The 12,697-nt window shown below is 45.1% G+C and overlaps 1 protein-coding gene across 1 annotated transcript; it reads left to right on the top strand.

Annotated features, from left to right (window-relative positions):
* The first annotated feature begins 2,122 nt into the window (after nt 1-2,122).
* On the top strand, nt 2,123-7,300 carry LOC133926228 (probable sulfate transporter 3.4). The gene is made up of 10 exons (XM_062372038.1): nt 2,123-2,752; nt 2,934-2,982; nt 3,084-3,291; nt 3,396-3,567; nt 3,699-3,764; nt 5,389-5,496; nt 5,625-5,741; nt 5,847-6,537; nt 6,634-6,710; nt 6,804-7,300. The coding sequence occupies exons 1-10, from the start codon at nt 2,381-2,383 to the stop codon at nt 6,939-6,941; spliced, it is 1,998 nt and encodes a 665-aa protein (XP_062228022.1). The 5' UTR covers nt 2,123-2,380; the 3' UTR covers nt 6,942-7,300.
* Nucleotides 7,301-12,697: the final 5,397 nt, after the last annotated feature.

The raw sequence follows: 12,697 nt of genomic DNA, 5'->3' as shown, positions 1-12,697 counted from the left end.
GGATGTCCAACTAGTCGAGCTTATCAGCAAATTTGACTGTTTGTTATAACTCTGGATTTTAGGGCCATATGGTTTCATAAAGGAACAACCCCCGCCAATTTGCATCCACGTTGACATGCCAATCCCAGCTGCTACTTGATGGGCGAGCAATTTGGGAATTTTTTAGTTAAGAGTTTTTTTAAAAGAACACGACTAAAAAAATTACGGTTTTATGCTACATTGCCACCAAACTCAGGGATTTTATTCCACATACTGACCGTTAACCTCAGGCTTTCTGAAAATCACTCTCATTTTGCATGTACTTAGGAGGAAATGCGGACCACACAAGGTTTTAGATTGTAAATTTTTAAGATTGTTCAGGTCTTATTTATACTCATCTTCTAATGATGAGACGTCTAAAAATGAGATCGAGCCATCAAACGACGAAGAACGGCGGCCGCCGCCAGGGTTAGGAGAGGGGCTTTCTTTGTCATCAGACTTAGAAGAGGTCATGTGGATAGAGGTCGGCCAGGCGGAGGAGATAGATACGGGGGCACAGCGGCAAGGCGGTGGGGACGGTGCTGGCCGTGACTGGCGAAGGATGCTCGATGGACGATGCCAAGGTGGTGGGCATGAATCCGACGGTGGGAGAATCGTCAGAGATGGTGGAGTTACGCAATCATTCTGGAATCCATTATCCAAGGGGCAAAAGATATTCACCTTCCACCAGGTATTCTTTTGCTTGAGTGATGAATCCGCCTCTCGATTTCTTTTGGAACTAGGGGTTGCAGTGGATGCGAGACAGATTCTAGAGTAGAGCAGAGATGTTTATATTTGACTATGTAGATTCACCTGCCAGAAATTCCTACAATGCTGAGATGAAGAATCCTGCCCTATTATTTTATTTTATTCTATAAGGATGTCCAAATAGTCCAGCTTATCAACGAATTAGAGTGTTATAACTCCAGATTTTTAGGGCAATATGGTTTCATAAAGGAACAGCCCCGCTATTGTTTTTTTTTTTAAAACACCAGCTCAACTCATAAATATACTCACATACTTATACCACCATATATGCACACACATAACACCTACTAAAGATCAGAGATATATATATATTGAAGATTAGCAAAATCATCATAGGCATCTCGATGTTAACAGGCATATCACTATCGGTAATGAGACACACAAAACGAAAGATTTAATCCCTCATATATAGAACCCACGCCAATTTGCATCCACGTTGACAAGCCCATCCCAGCTGCTAGTTATTGGTCGGGCAATGTGGGATTTTTTTAGTTAGAATTTTCTTAAAGAATACGACAAAAAAAAAAGTTACGGTTTTATGCTACATTGCTGCCAAACTCAAGGATTTTATTCTATATACTGACCGTAAACCTCAAGCTTTTTGAAAATCACTCCATTTTACGTGTACTTGGAGACGAAAGAAAGACCACACAAGGTTCTAGCTTGTAAATTTTTAAGTTTGTTCCAATCTTATTTATACACATCATTATATGATTAGACGTCTGAAAACGAGATCGATCTATCGAACGACGAAGAACGGCGACAGTCGCTTCCTTCATCACCGGACTTTGATGAGGTCATGTGGAAGGAGATCATCCCGATAGAAGAAGCATGTGTGGGGGCAAAGTGGTGAGGTGCTAGGGACGCTACCGGTCGTAAGTGGCGGAGGATGGCCGGTGAGCAATGGAAGAGCCGTCGGAGACGGTGGAGATGAGCAGTAGGAAGGGCAAGTTGCGCTGACTCAAGCAAGAAGACAAATAATACATAGAGAATAGAAGGAAGAAGAAAGAACTATAGTCGTCGGATAAAGATCGAAGCACTAACATTCATCGGCTATAGTTGCTCTGTTTTCAGGCATCTGAAATATAGCAACATCCTTATTTATATTCATTGCGTTTAAATCAAATGCGAGAATGAAGTGATTTGCTGAAGAATTAACCGGCGACAGAACAAACGAAGTGTCCTTAATTAGTTACTACTAGTTTAGCTGTAATCGTAGCAGTTAATTCCCCATGTGACTCTAATCCAACGAGGCAAATTACAAGAGCTCTCCCGTAACAGGCGCGCCCAAATTAACCACTTGCAGCGTCTCCTAGACCTCTCTTCTTCATTCTATTCGTCCAAAGTTCCAAACCAAACCCCCTCCGCCGCGCGCTCTCCCGCCCTCCGGCCCGCTCCCTATAAAAGGCGGCTCCTCCTCCTCCGCCGAATCCATCGAGCCAGGCAGCAAGGCAACCCACCTTCCTCAGTGCCCTGCAGCTCCCGCCGTTGCAGGGAGGGCAAGAGCCCACAAGAACAAGTAGCAAGAACAACCGCGTCGGCCGCCGTCGCCGGCGGTCACCGACCGAGCTCGTAAGTCGAGAGTCGAGCGACAATGGTGGTCAACAACAAGGTGGAAAGCCTCTCGTACGACGTCGCGGCGCCGCCCTCGAACGCCATGCCTCCGCCGCCGCCGCCGGCACCCGTGATGCACCAGCACCGGGAGGAGGCGGTGGTGCTGGAGATGCACAAGGTGTCGCTGCCGGAGCGGCGGACGACGGCGAAGGCGCTGCGGCAGCGTCTCGCGGAGGTGTTCTTCCCCGACGACCCTCTGCACCAGTTCAAGAACCAGTCCTCCGCCCGGCGGCTGGTGCTGGCGCTGCAGTACTTGTTCCCCATCTTCCAGTGGGGGTCCGAGTACAGCCCCCGCCTCCTCCGCTCCGACGTCGTCGCCGGCCTCACCATTGCCAGCCTCGCCATCCCGCAGGTATAGCAAGCACGTGCATGCTCTGTTCTCTTCTCCCTCCCCTGCTTCTTCCTCCCTCGCCTTCAATCAATTCCTAGCTACTTTTAGCCATGCTAATTACTCCTGGTACACAAATATGGGCGGCTCGTAACTACCATGAGCTGAGCTGAGCTGATTTTCTGTTCGTGTCCCTGCCGTGCAGGGAATCAGCTACGCCAAGCTCGCCAACCTGCCTCCTATCATTGGCCTATGTGAGTTGCTCGTGCCGTGCCTCGTGCGCTACAATTGATTGGGAAGCGGTCATGTTTGGTCGATGAATTAAATTAATCTTGGCACGCCGGCGTGCATGCAGATTCCAGCTTCGTTCCGCCGCTCATCTACTCGCTGCTGGGGAGCTCGCGGGACCTGGCGGTGGGTCCGGTGTCGATCGCGTCGCTGGTGATGGGGTCCATGCTCCGGGAAGCCGTCTCGCCGGACGACCAGCCCATCCTCTACCTCCAGCTCGCCTTCACCGCCACCTTCTTTGCCGGCGTCTTCCAGGCGTCCCTCGGATTCCTCAGGCATGATCATCCATTTGTTCTTCCTCGATCCACTGTTCCATTGCTCTGCTCTGCAGCTTACACATCCACGCTGATGCACGCACGCACGCATGCATGCATTGCAGGCTGGGTTTCATCGTGGATTTCCTGTCCAAGGCGACGCTGACGGGGTTCATGGGCGGCGCCGCCATCATCGTGTCGCTGCAGCAGCTCAAGGGCCTGCTCGGCATCGTCCACTTCACCTCCCACATGGGCTTCGTCGACGTCATGCGATCCGTCGTCAAGCGCCACGACGAGGTACTTTGGCTTGCCTCTCTGTCGGTCGATCCAGCAAAAACGACAACACCAACTCGTCCGATTCATCAGCTACGTCCAAATCTAACAAACTGCCCGTGATGATCCATGTCCCGATGATGATGATGATGCAGTGGGAGTGGCAGACGATCACCATGGGCGTCGCCTTCCTCGCCATCCTCCTCTTGACGCGCCAAATCGTAAGTTTTGATTCCTTCACCATAGTATACATAACCATGTTGTAATGGAAATAGGTTCCCCTGTTGTCGAAAAATATACATAACCATGCATCTGCTTCGACTAATTACCATCCTTACAGAAATAAAGTAAAGATGATTAAGCTTAACTGTACTATTACTATTAGTAGAAAAAGTTACTATTTTTAAACAATGGAAAAGAGTTTTGGTCTTTTGCATCATATGATGCATACAATTATTGTTCCACTCAGTGGTTTAAAGTCCCAAAAAGTGCCTGCCACTAACAAGGAATTTGAGTCCACTCAGTGGTTTAACAAATGGATAATAATTCTTGGGGGAGAGATTAAGCTAGCTCCCGCTTGTTGGGACCTTATAAGGTTGGGATTTATTTATTTATTTTCTCCCCCGAAAGGAATTCCGTTCTTCGATTTAGTTTCGCATAAGTGGAATCTCTAACTTCAATTTGTTTTGTTAGAACAGTACAACTAATAGGAAAGATATATATATATATATATATATATATATATATATATATATATATATAACACTTAAAGAGCATGGTTTGGTTCAATAAATTAGGGTCTTTCGAACTGTTTTACTTGTCCTAGGTAATGGTGATTTAGACTATACTAAAGAAAAAGAAAAAGCTTTAGTGTTGCTTGGCTTAACTAAACAGTTGGTATGCCAAGAAAAGTTCAGTCCTTCCGATCCCCAGGTTTAAACTTCCAAGATATCTAACTATTGAACTGAAGCATGGTGCCAAAAAGTGCTTGCTGGCGCGTGTCCTCTTTAAGGTTGCATATTTATAAATGTTAGCTTAAACGAAAGTAGTATTTATTTCCCCTTTCTCTTGAAGAAAAGCATTATTTCTTTCAGTAAATAAGAACCGAGCATAGCTGAAACACATATATATCATGAAGCAATACTTAGTTTGAATAGTTTTAGTTGGGTACAGTTAGAATTACCTACCAATCATGCATGTATATAGGTCATATTGTTCACACGACTAAATCACATGCATCGAATAAAGTAAGACGTGTGCGCCCATTTAGAATCTATTCTAATTAAACTGGTGTCCAATGGAACCTTTGCCTTTTCCTTTTTGGGGAGAATGCATCTGATTTGGCCTTCCGATGTGTGACCTGTTGAGTAAGTTGGCCATGGCCATCTATTCGTAATATTTCAACATTTCCAAATTCCAATCTATAGAAAATGATTGATAACCACGGCCAAGATCACTGTAAATGATGCGCCATTACGCGTGACAAGTGGCTATAATTTCATCACTCGATCCTTTGCTGTGGTGGGGCAAATTTTGCAGCAAAACTAGCTTGAGAATGACGCTGTTCCTAGTCACTTGGTACGATTAAAAGCGTCAGCCTGAGAATTCCACTCTCCTAATTGGGGCCATGCTTGAGAAATCTTCAAAAAGATGGTGCCATGGGGCCTCCAAATTCAACAGCTTTTCCACATTAAAATTTTCAAAATCAATATACTAAATATTTAGTTAAACAGTTACTAATTTAATTACAGTACAATTTTTTCTCTATTCCTTGATGTAATTGTGCAAGCAATAACTGACAGATGGACTTATCAAGTGCTAATTTTGTTCGCTGTTCTTTTCCAGAGTGCCAGAAATCCAAAGCTTTTCTGGGTATCAGCTGGTGCTCCCCTGGCCTCAGTGATAATCTCCACCATCCTCTCCTTCATCTGGAAATCTCATAGCATCAGCGTTGTAAGTATCTTCAGTACAACCTGTCTGAACTAATTGCTGATTCACAAATCACACTGACACCTTCAGACCTTAGAAACAATTAATCACTATTCACTAATTCGTCTGTAAATAATTTTTCTGTGACGCAGATTGGCATGCTCCCCCGCGGAGTGAACCCACCTTCAGCTAACATGCTCACCTTCAGCGGCTCCTACGTGGCCCTGACTATCAAGACAGGGATCATGACAGGCATCTTGTCCCTAACTGTAAGAACCTTGCAAACATTTTGATATTTAAACTTCAATCAAATTGCAATGCTACGAGTTTGGTCTGAAAATAAAGTTTTAATTTTTACTAAAATTTTGGAGCAGGAAGGGATTGCAGTAGGCAGGACATTCGCATCCATCAACAACTACCAGGTCGACGGCAACAAGGAGATGATGGCCATCGGAATCATGAACATGGCCGGCTCCTGCGCCTCCTGCTACGTCACGACGGGTTCGTTCTCGCGATCGGCGGTGAACTACAGTGCCGGGTGCAAGACGGCGCTATCAAACATCGTGATGGCGGCGGCGGTGCTGGTGACGTTGCTGTTCCTGATGCCGCTCTTCCACTACACCCCCAACGTGATCCTGTCGGCGATCATCATCACGGCGGTGATCGGGCTCATCGACGTCCGCGGCGCCTCCAAGCTGTGGAAGGTGGACAAGCTCGACTTCCTGGCCTGCATGGCCGCGTTCCTCGGCGTCCTCCTCGTCTCCGTCCAGATGGGCCTCGCCATCGCCGTCGGCATCTCGCTGTTCAAGATCCTGCTGCAGGTGACGCGGCCCAACATGGTGGTCAAGGGGCTCGTCCCGGGGACGCAGAGCTACCGCAGCGTCGTGCAGTACAGGGAGGCCGTGAGGGTGCCGTCGTTCCTCATCGTCGGCGTTGAGTCGGCGATCTACTTCACCAACTCCATGTACCTCGTCGAGAGGATCATGAGGTACCTCCGGGACGAGGAGGAGAAGGCGCTCAAGTCGAACCAAGGCTCCATCCGATGTGTCATCCTCGACATGAGCGGTGAGTGTGCCAAATCAATCTTGAAATGGCACTTGATCAGTAAAAAAAAAAATCTCAAGGATTCAGCTGACATGAGACGAATCAATTATCTTGCAGCTGTGGCGGCGATCGACACGAGCGGCCTAGACGCACTCTCAGAGGTGAAGAGAGTCCTGGACAAAAGAAACATCGAGGTACACACACACACACACACACAACAGCTTCAATGAGTCACTCTATCAAACGTGCCTGGATGTAACATGAGCTTGTGCTGATGAATTTTGAAGCTGGTGCTTGCCAACCCGGTAGGGTCCGTTGCCGAGAGGATGTTCAACTCGGCGGTGGGCGAGGCGTTCGGGTTGGACCGCCTGTTCTTCAGCGTAGCCGAAGCCGTGGCGGCGGCGCCATGCAAAGCGCAGCCCTGAGGAGCAGCACTGCCCCCATAGACCGGGCACGGGTACTCTGACCAGCAGAAGCAGTTGAACAAGTGCTTCTCGGAGGAGGCTAAAATAGTTGCATCGAAGAAGATGAAGAAGAAGAGAAGAAGAAGGCGCTTTAATTTGTTCGCGTGCATGTTCTTGTTGTGTTTAGGGAGACTGGTAGATCAGGAATAACGTAATGCCGAATGCTGATGATCTCTTCTGGATCGGGAGAAGAGTTTTTGAAGAACGTAACCACCAGCATGTGTAGTTGTTGTTGTGATTGCAACGACCGAAGTAATTGACGATGGTTCAGTAGCAGTTTAGGCCGTGCAGGCTTGAAAATGTCTTTCTCGTCTCTGAAATCTTAGCATCCTGATACGTTTATACAACCCAAATTTTCAAAATATATGGCTCGTCGACACGCTTGCAACCGTCGTCCGAAGATAAAGAACCAAATACCACATGAACAGTCTAAAACGAACCTAACTGCCAATACAAGCGTGCACATGAACAATCGGAAGAAAATTCTATAAAACCCGATCTCACCTGTAGACCCTCGTCAGGCATCGGCACGTGTCCTCCACCGTAGAGAAACACGCACGCAGAGACCGCTGGATCGAGGATAAACAGTGTGGATGCAAGTCTCGCAGAGATCTTTTCCACTCGGATCTTATAGAATTTTTTTCCTAAACAATCTAGCAAGAGATAAGAATGACAGTTTGGTCGGGATGCTATCGTATGAAAAAGGGGTGGGGGTATAATGCCGTCCTTTCAACGAGACCTCATTGTCACTCATCACCAGGCTTTGGCTTTCGCCATCGCAAACGCAGATTGAGCTGTGTCCAATTTGTTTTCCTCATGAATTGAATCACGTTGCTTAATTAATTTCCTCTTGCGACTTTCCAGGGTTATTTCGTTCCTATCGCATGTCGTCTTATATGGATATTAGGAGCCACATCCATTTTGCGAAAATAGACCGATGGATGAATCATACTTGACGGCACGATGAACGTAGAAAGGAGAGGTTCGGTCGACAGGAAGGAGAGGGTGAAAATTGTTAAGAGTTAATCTTGTTGTTTTAGATAGTTTGGTTAGTGTTAATGCAAGTATGACTTGCATGCTTGCGTGGGTTTTGTAAATGCATGTGCTGCATGCACGTGCGAACGTCTTTTGAACCTGTCACTGCTTGTGCATGAAGTCCATGACGTGTCCGTATTGGAATCTTAGGTGTGAGTTTCTGTGTTAGAGTTACAACTATAGGAGTCAGACTGTGTGGTATACGAGTACGTATACAAGTCTTGGTTTTGTACGACGCGGAGTCCGGCCGGTCAAGTCGCGGCATCCAAGTTGGGGTTAGGGTCTATAAAAGCACATGCATATGTTGGGAATTTTGTTGAGAATTTTGTGGATGTTAGTGGAGAAATAAAATGTAAGGTTATCTTTAGTAGTTATTTTAAATTTTTATCTAAAAATACTATTACAGTATTTTTTATTATTATTACAGTATCTTTTTTTTTAATCTTCAACGGCTACTTATTTTCTTCCTTCTACTACTTTTTTTCTCCTTCGGGATCCACTGTCAGCCTCTATATACAGTACTACTACAGTTGCTGCAGTATTACTGCAGTGCTTCTCTCACTCCGGCTCCACTGTCAGCTCTGTGAACAGTATTACTACAGTGTTATGTACTGCTACAGTACCCCCGACAAAAAATTCCTCACTCCCTCGTAACAATGTAGCAGTACTGTATGGTACTGTAGCACGAGGAAGAGTACCGGCTGAAGAAGGTTTCTGGTGCTACAGTACCGCTACAGTGTTGTGTGTTGCTACAGTACCCCCTCCACACCCTCTCCATAACCCTGTAGCAGTACTGTGTAGTACTGTAGCACAAGAAAGAGTACCGGCTGAAGAAGGTTTCTGGTGCTACAGTAGTGTGAAAAAACATTGTACCACTATATTTGCGGATTTGCAAGCTCTGCTGGAGTTGGTCTAAGAAAAGGAGATGCTGCCGTGATCTGAAAATTGCGTGTTTGTGTTTTTGTGATCGTGCCATCCAGTGAAAAACTAATAATTGGTATTAGAGCTGGTTAAGATATAAAGATGATACTATCACAAAACCAGTGCTACACCGAGGAGCGACGACACCAATGTGTGTCGAGTCTAGCAGCAAGGTGGTTGCGGCAACATCAACGATGGCAGCGATATAGTTGGTGACGACCAGTAAAAATTATTGGCTTTTTCACCAGGATCAAACAACCACTATCGCACCACACCACAGCTGTCGTCACCAACTATATCACTGCCATAGTTGATGTTGCCGTAACCACCTTGCTGCTAGACTCAACACGTGTTGGTGTCGTCGCTCATCAACATAGCACCAGGCTCACAATAGCATCATCTTCTATATCTTGACCGACTCTGGTACCAATTATTAGCTTTTTATCAGATTGGCACAATCACAAAGAACACAAACATGCAATTTTCAGATCATGGCAGCATCTCCTTTGATTTTTCTTAAACTTAGTTAGCATATGTTTATAGATGCTTGTTCTTATTCATGACTAACTCAAGTTGGTGGTATTTGGAGTTGACGAATTTTTCTCTGTACGCAGAAAAATTACACACACCAAAGTTCTTATGTGAACATCAGATGTTCCGGTGTTCACTAGAAGTTCCGATGTGTGCAATGTATACTCGCCGGACTATTTCTTGCAGAGAGTAATTTTTCTGACGAAATTGGAGATCAATGCACCAGAAGGTCCGGTGAGTGTGGTGGCTACACCAGAGGATATCACCATAGTATTTTCAGTGCTGAAGTAGAAATAAAAGTAAACACCGGATGTTTTGGTGATAACTTTGAGAGCGCCGGAGTATTTTTTGCAGAGAGGAGATTTTTGGTGCCAAGTTTGATTATGCACAACGGATAGTCCGGGTGCTGAGATTGTGAACACCAAAGAATGCATCGAATCTTTTGTTGTAAAGAGGTTGCAGAAAGGTGGTTCGGTGGATTGGCACACACTGGATTATTCAGTGATGGACATGAGATCACCGGAAGTTTTCACCGGACCTTTTATTGCAAAGAGCAAAAAATTTCTAGAATAGATAGTATTACACTTACCGAATGGTCCGGTTGAAGAGATCGGTGACGTCCTAAAAGGTGGTGAATTAGGACACTTAAAAAACTAACCTAAACTAATTGACTCTAAAAACTTTACAAGATAAAAATATATCAATTTCTATCTAAATATACTCTAGATTTATCTAGTGTGTCTACTCTACCGAACAAAGAGATTTGCAACCTATAGCCAATCCTAGCAAACTACTCTAGGAAGGTAAATGTGCATAGGTAAATTGCAAGTATATAAATGTGGAAGCGTAAAGATGGTAGAAAGAGCAAACTTGGCACAAAGAATTTTTATCCCGTAGTATCTCCCCTAGTTTACGTTGAAGCTCCACCAAGGCTATGCTCTCGGTCGGCATCCGGTCATGGCTCTTGAGCCACCAAGCCACCAAAGTAAGGTCTCACCTCTAGTCTCTTTTCTAGTCTCTTGCTGTCGTGATCACTTCAGAGCTTAAGCCACAAAGGCAAGGGTCTCCGCATCTCCGTACACGTGTCTTGTCGCCACTCCACACCAAGTCAGATGGTCAACAAGCTTGAACAATTTTGGCTCAAGTTGCCGGTGAGTCATCAAGACTCCAATGTGCCAGTGTACCCCTTGGTACAAGCTAGGATCACTCCTTGATCCCCTCTCAGCACCTAGCTACAACTCTCTTTAGATCTATAAGCACTTATCACTCTCTAATCTTATGCTTAATTGCCTTGGATGATCACTTTAAGTACTTTTGTGGTTTTGGATGTCTTCTCAAGTGTCAAAGGGCTCTCCTAGACTCCAGCACACTCAGACTCCATCAAATGATCGAGTAGAGGGGTATTTATAGCCTCAACCTTGCAGACTAGCCGTTGCTCCAACGATCACATTTTGTTGTACTCACCGGATGATCCAACGTGTGCAACATTACAAGCGTTGGACCATTCGACGTGTACTCCAAAAAACTAGCTATTGGAACTCTACCTTTTTTTGAACATCGGAAGGTCCGGCGTAATGTCCTCTTTGAACACCGAAACATCCGGCGTGCATACGATGCCAACCGAGCCATCTGCATCCTCTCTGCACAAAATAGTCCGGCGTGTTCATTTTCTGAACACCGGAACATCTGGCATGTTCATTTTTGTGAAAGCCGGAGTATTTTAATTGTGAATGCCGGAAGGTCCATCGTGTACAATTTTCAGTCGATAAACGATTTGTATTTTGGGCATAATTTTTCGCTCCGAACTCTGATTTTGATGATCTTGGGCTCTTTGGAAAGCTTGTGAAGTACTCTACATGATTGTACAGAAATCTATCCCATTTGATTATGTCAAAAATTCTAAGACAAATCCAATTCATTCTTCTCTTTGTCCCGGCTTCGGTGGCTTCTCTTTTGTTACATCCATGAGACCTACTAAAGCATATACTTGACAAACATGTTTGTCCTATTGACTATGCTATCATTAATCACCAAAATAACATACATGCTCTAACGATGTTCCACTACAATCTTCCTAAGGGCATGTTCGCTACATCGGTGTTTAGGAGCAGAACACACCGGAACATCCGGTGTTCACGTTTTCTGCTGGGTGTGCTCTGAGTTGAAGTTTTTGATTTTATACTAACCTAGAGATATTTTGGAGTGTGGAAAAATATGTTTGTTTGTTTCAAAGTGTGTAGATGATGGATGCAATTTGGTGGTCGATGGCGGGTGATTGTGGCTAAGCGGGTGCTTGATGCCGGACGATCAAGGAAGGCCGGGCAGAGTCAAGGCTGATCCTAGTTGTACACATGAAGGTCAAGAAAGCATGAAACGGAGAATGAAAATGGTGTGTTGACAAATTCAATCAAAGGGGATGTCGGTGCAAGTGACAAGGCGACCCGAGGGATCGGGAGCAGGAGAGACTTGCCGGCGGTGAAGATCGCAAGACCGAGGACACATGTCATCATCGAAACGCTTGCTTCCGGTGGAAGCAAGTGGCGGCTAGTCACGCTTTGAGAAGAATGCTAGGATTTCGCGGTTTGGTCTCAAAATCATGGGAGGACTGGAGGAGTATGTGGCACCATCGCGAAGCTTACATTGAGACAAAGCTAAGTTATAAAGGCACCGTAGCCGTCCAATGAATGAAGAAGAAAATAGACTAAAATGCTCTCGATGGTAGATAGAAGTGTACGACAAGAGAGAGGTATTTTGGGAAAAAGTTAGGAAACTTGGGGGTCAAGTTTTCTAGGCCTGTAAATATAGGGGTAGGGCTATGAGAGAAAATGAACCAGTTATTTTAGCCCCTTGTGCCACTCATATGAGAGCATTATGCTAGGGTTTTAGAGGAGAGAGGATGCGTGCTTAGCCTATGTAATAGTGAGAATTTTGAGATGAAAATCTTTATAATCTACCTAAAATAGGGCTGATTTCTTTGAGTAATGAAGTTTATTTTGTTTCATATGCTTGAATTTCCTCCTTCTAGTTTCCCTCTCTTGGTTCCCTTGCTTTGTGTGCAAGTTTTTCTTCTTCGGTGTTGATTTTTATTTTTTCTTTTTGACCTGAAATGTTAACACCTTAGGAGGTTGTTCTTCTTGATGCTAAAAATATAAAATTCACATACACATGCATATATGATAGGATCTTGAATTTTCTTGCCTTTAGACCATCATCTTGGAGATTTTCTTCAC

The sequence above is a fragment of the Phragmites australis genome, chromosome 8 (genome assembly GCF_958298935.1).
Source record: "Phragmites australis chromosome 8, lpPhrAust1.1, whole genome shotgun sequence".
NCBI lineage: Eukaryota > Viridiplantae > Streptophyta > Magnoliopsida > Poales > Poaceae > Phragmites > Phragmites australis.
Note: the sequence above shows the minus strand (reverse complement) of the source record. Positions and strands in the feature narration are given on the sequence as shown.

What these genes read in the sequence shown, in the direction of transcription:
- LOC133926228 (XM_062372038.1), top strand. Translation starts at nt 2,381, where the DNA reads ATGGTGGTCAACAACAAGGTGGAAAGCCTCTCGTACGACGTCGCGGCG. An exon ending in AATCTCATAGCATCAGCGTT is followed by an intron (nt 5,497 to 5,624) that starts GTAAGTATCTTC and finishes TCTGTGACGCAG; the next exon opens with ATTGGCATGCTCCCCCGCGG. An exon ending in TGGACAAAAGAAACATCGAG is followed by an intron (nt 6,711 to 6,803) that starts GTACACACACAC and finishes TGAATTTTGAAG; the next exon opens with CTGGTGCTTGCCAACCCGGT.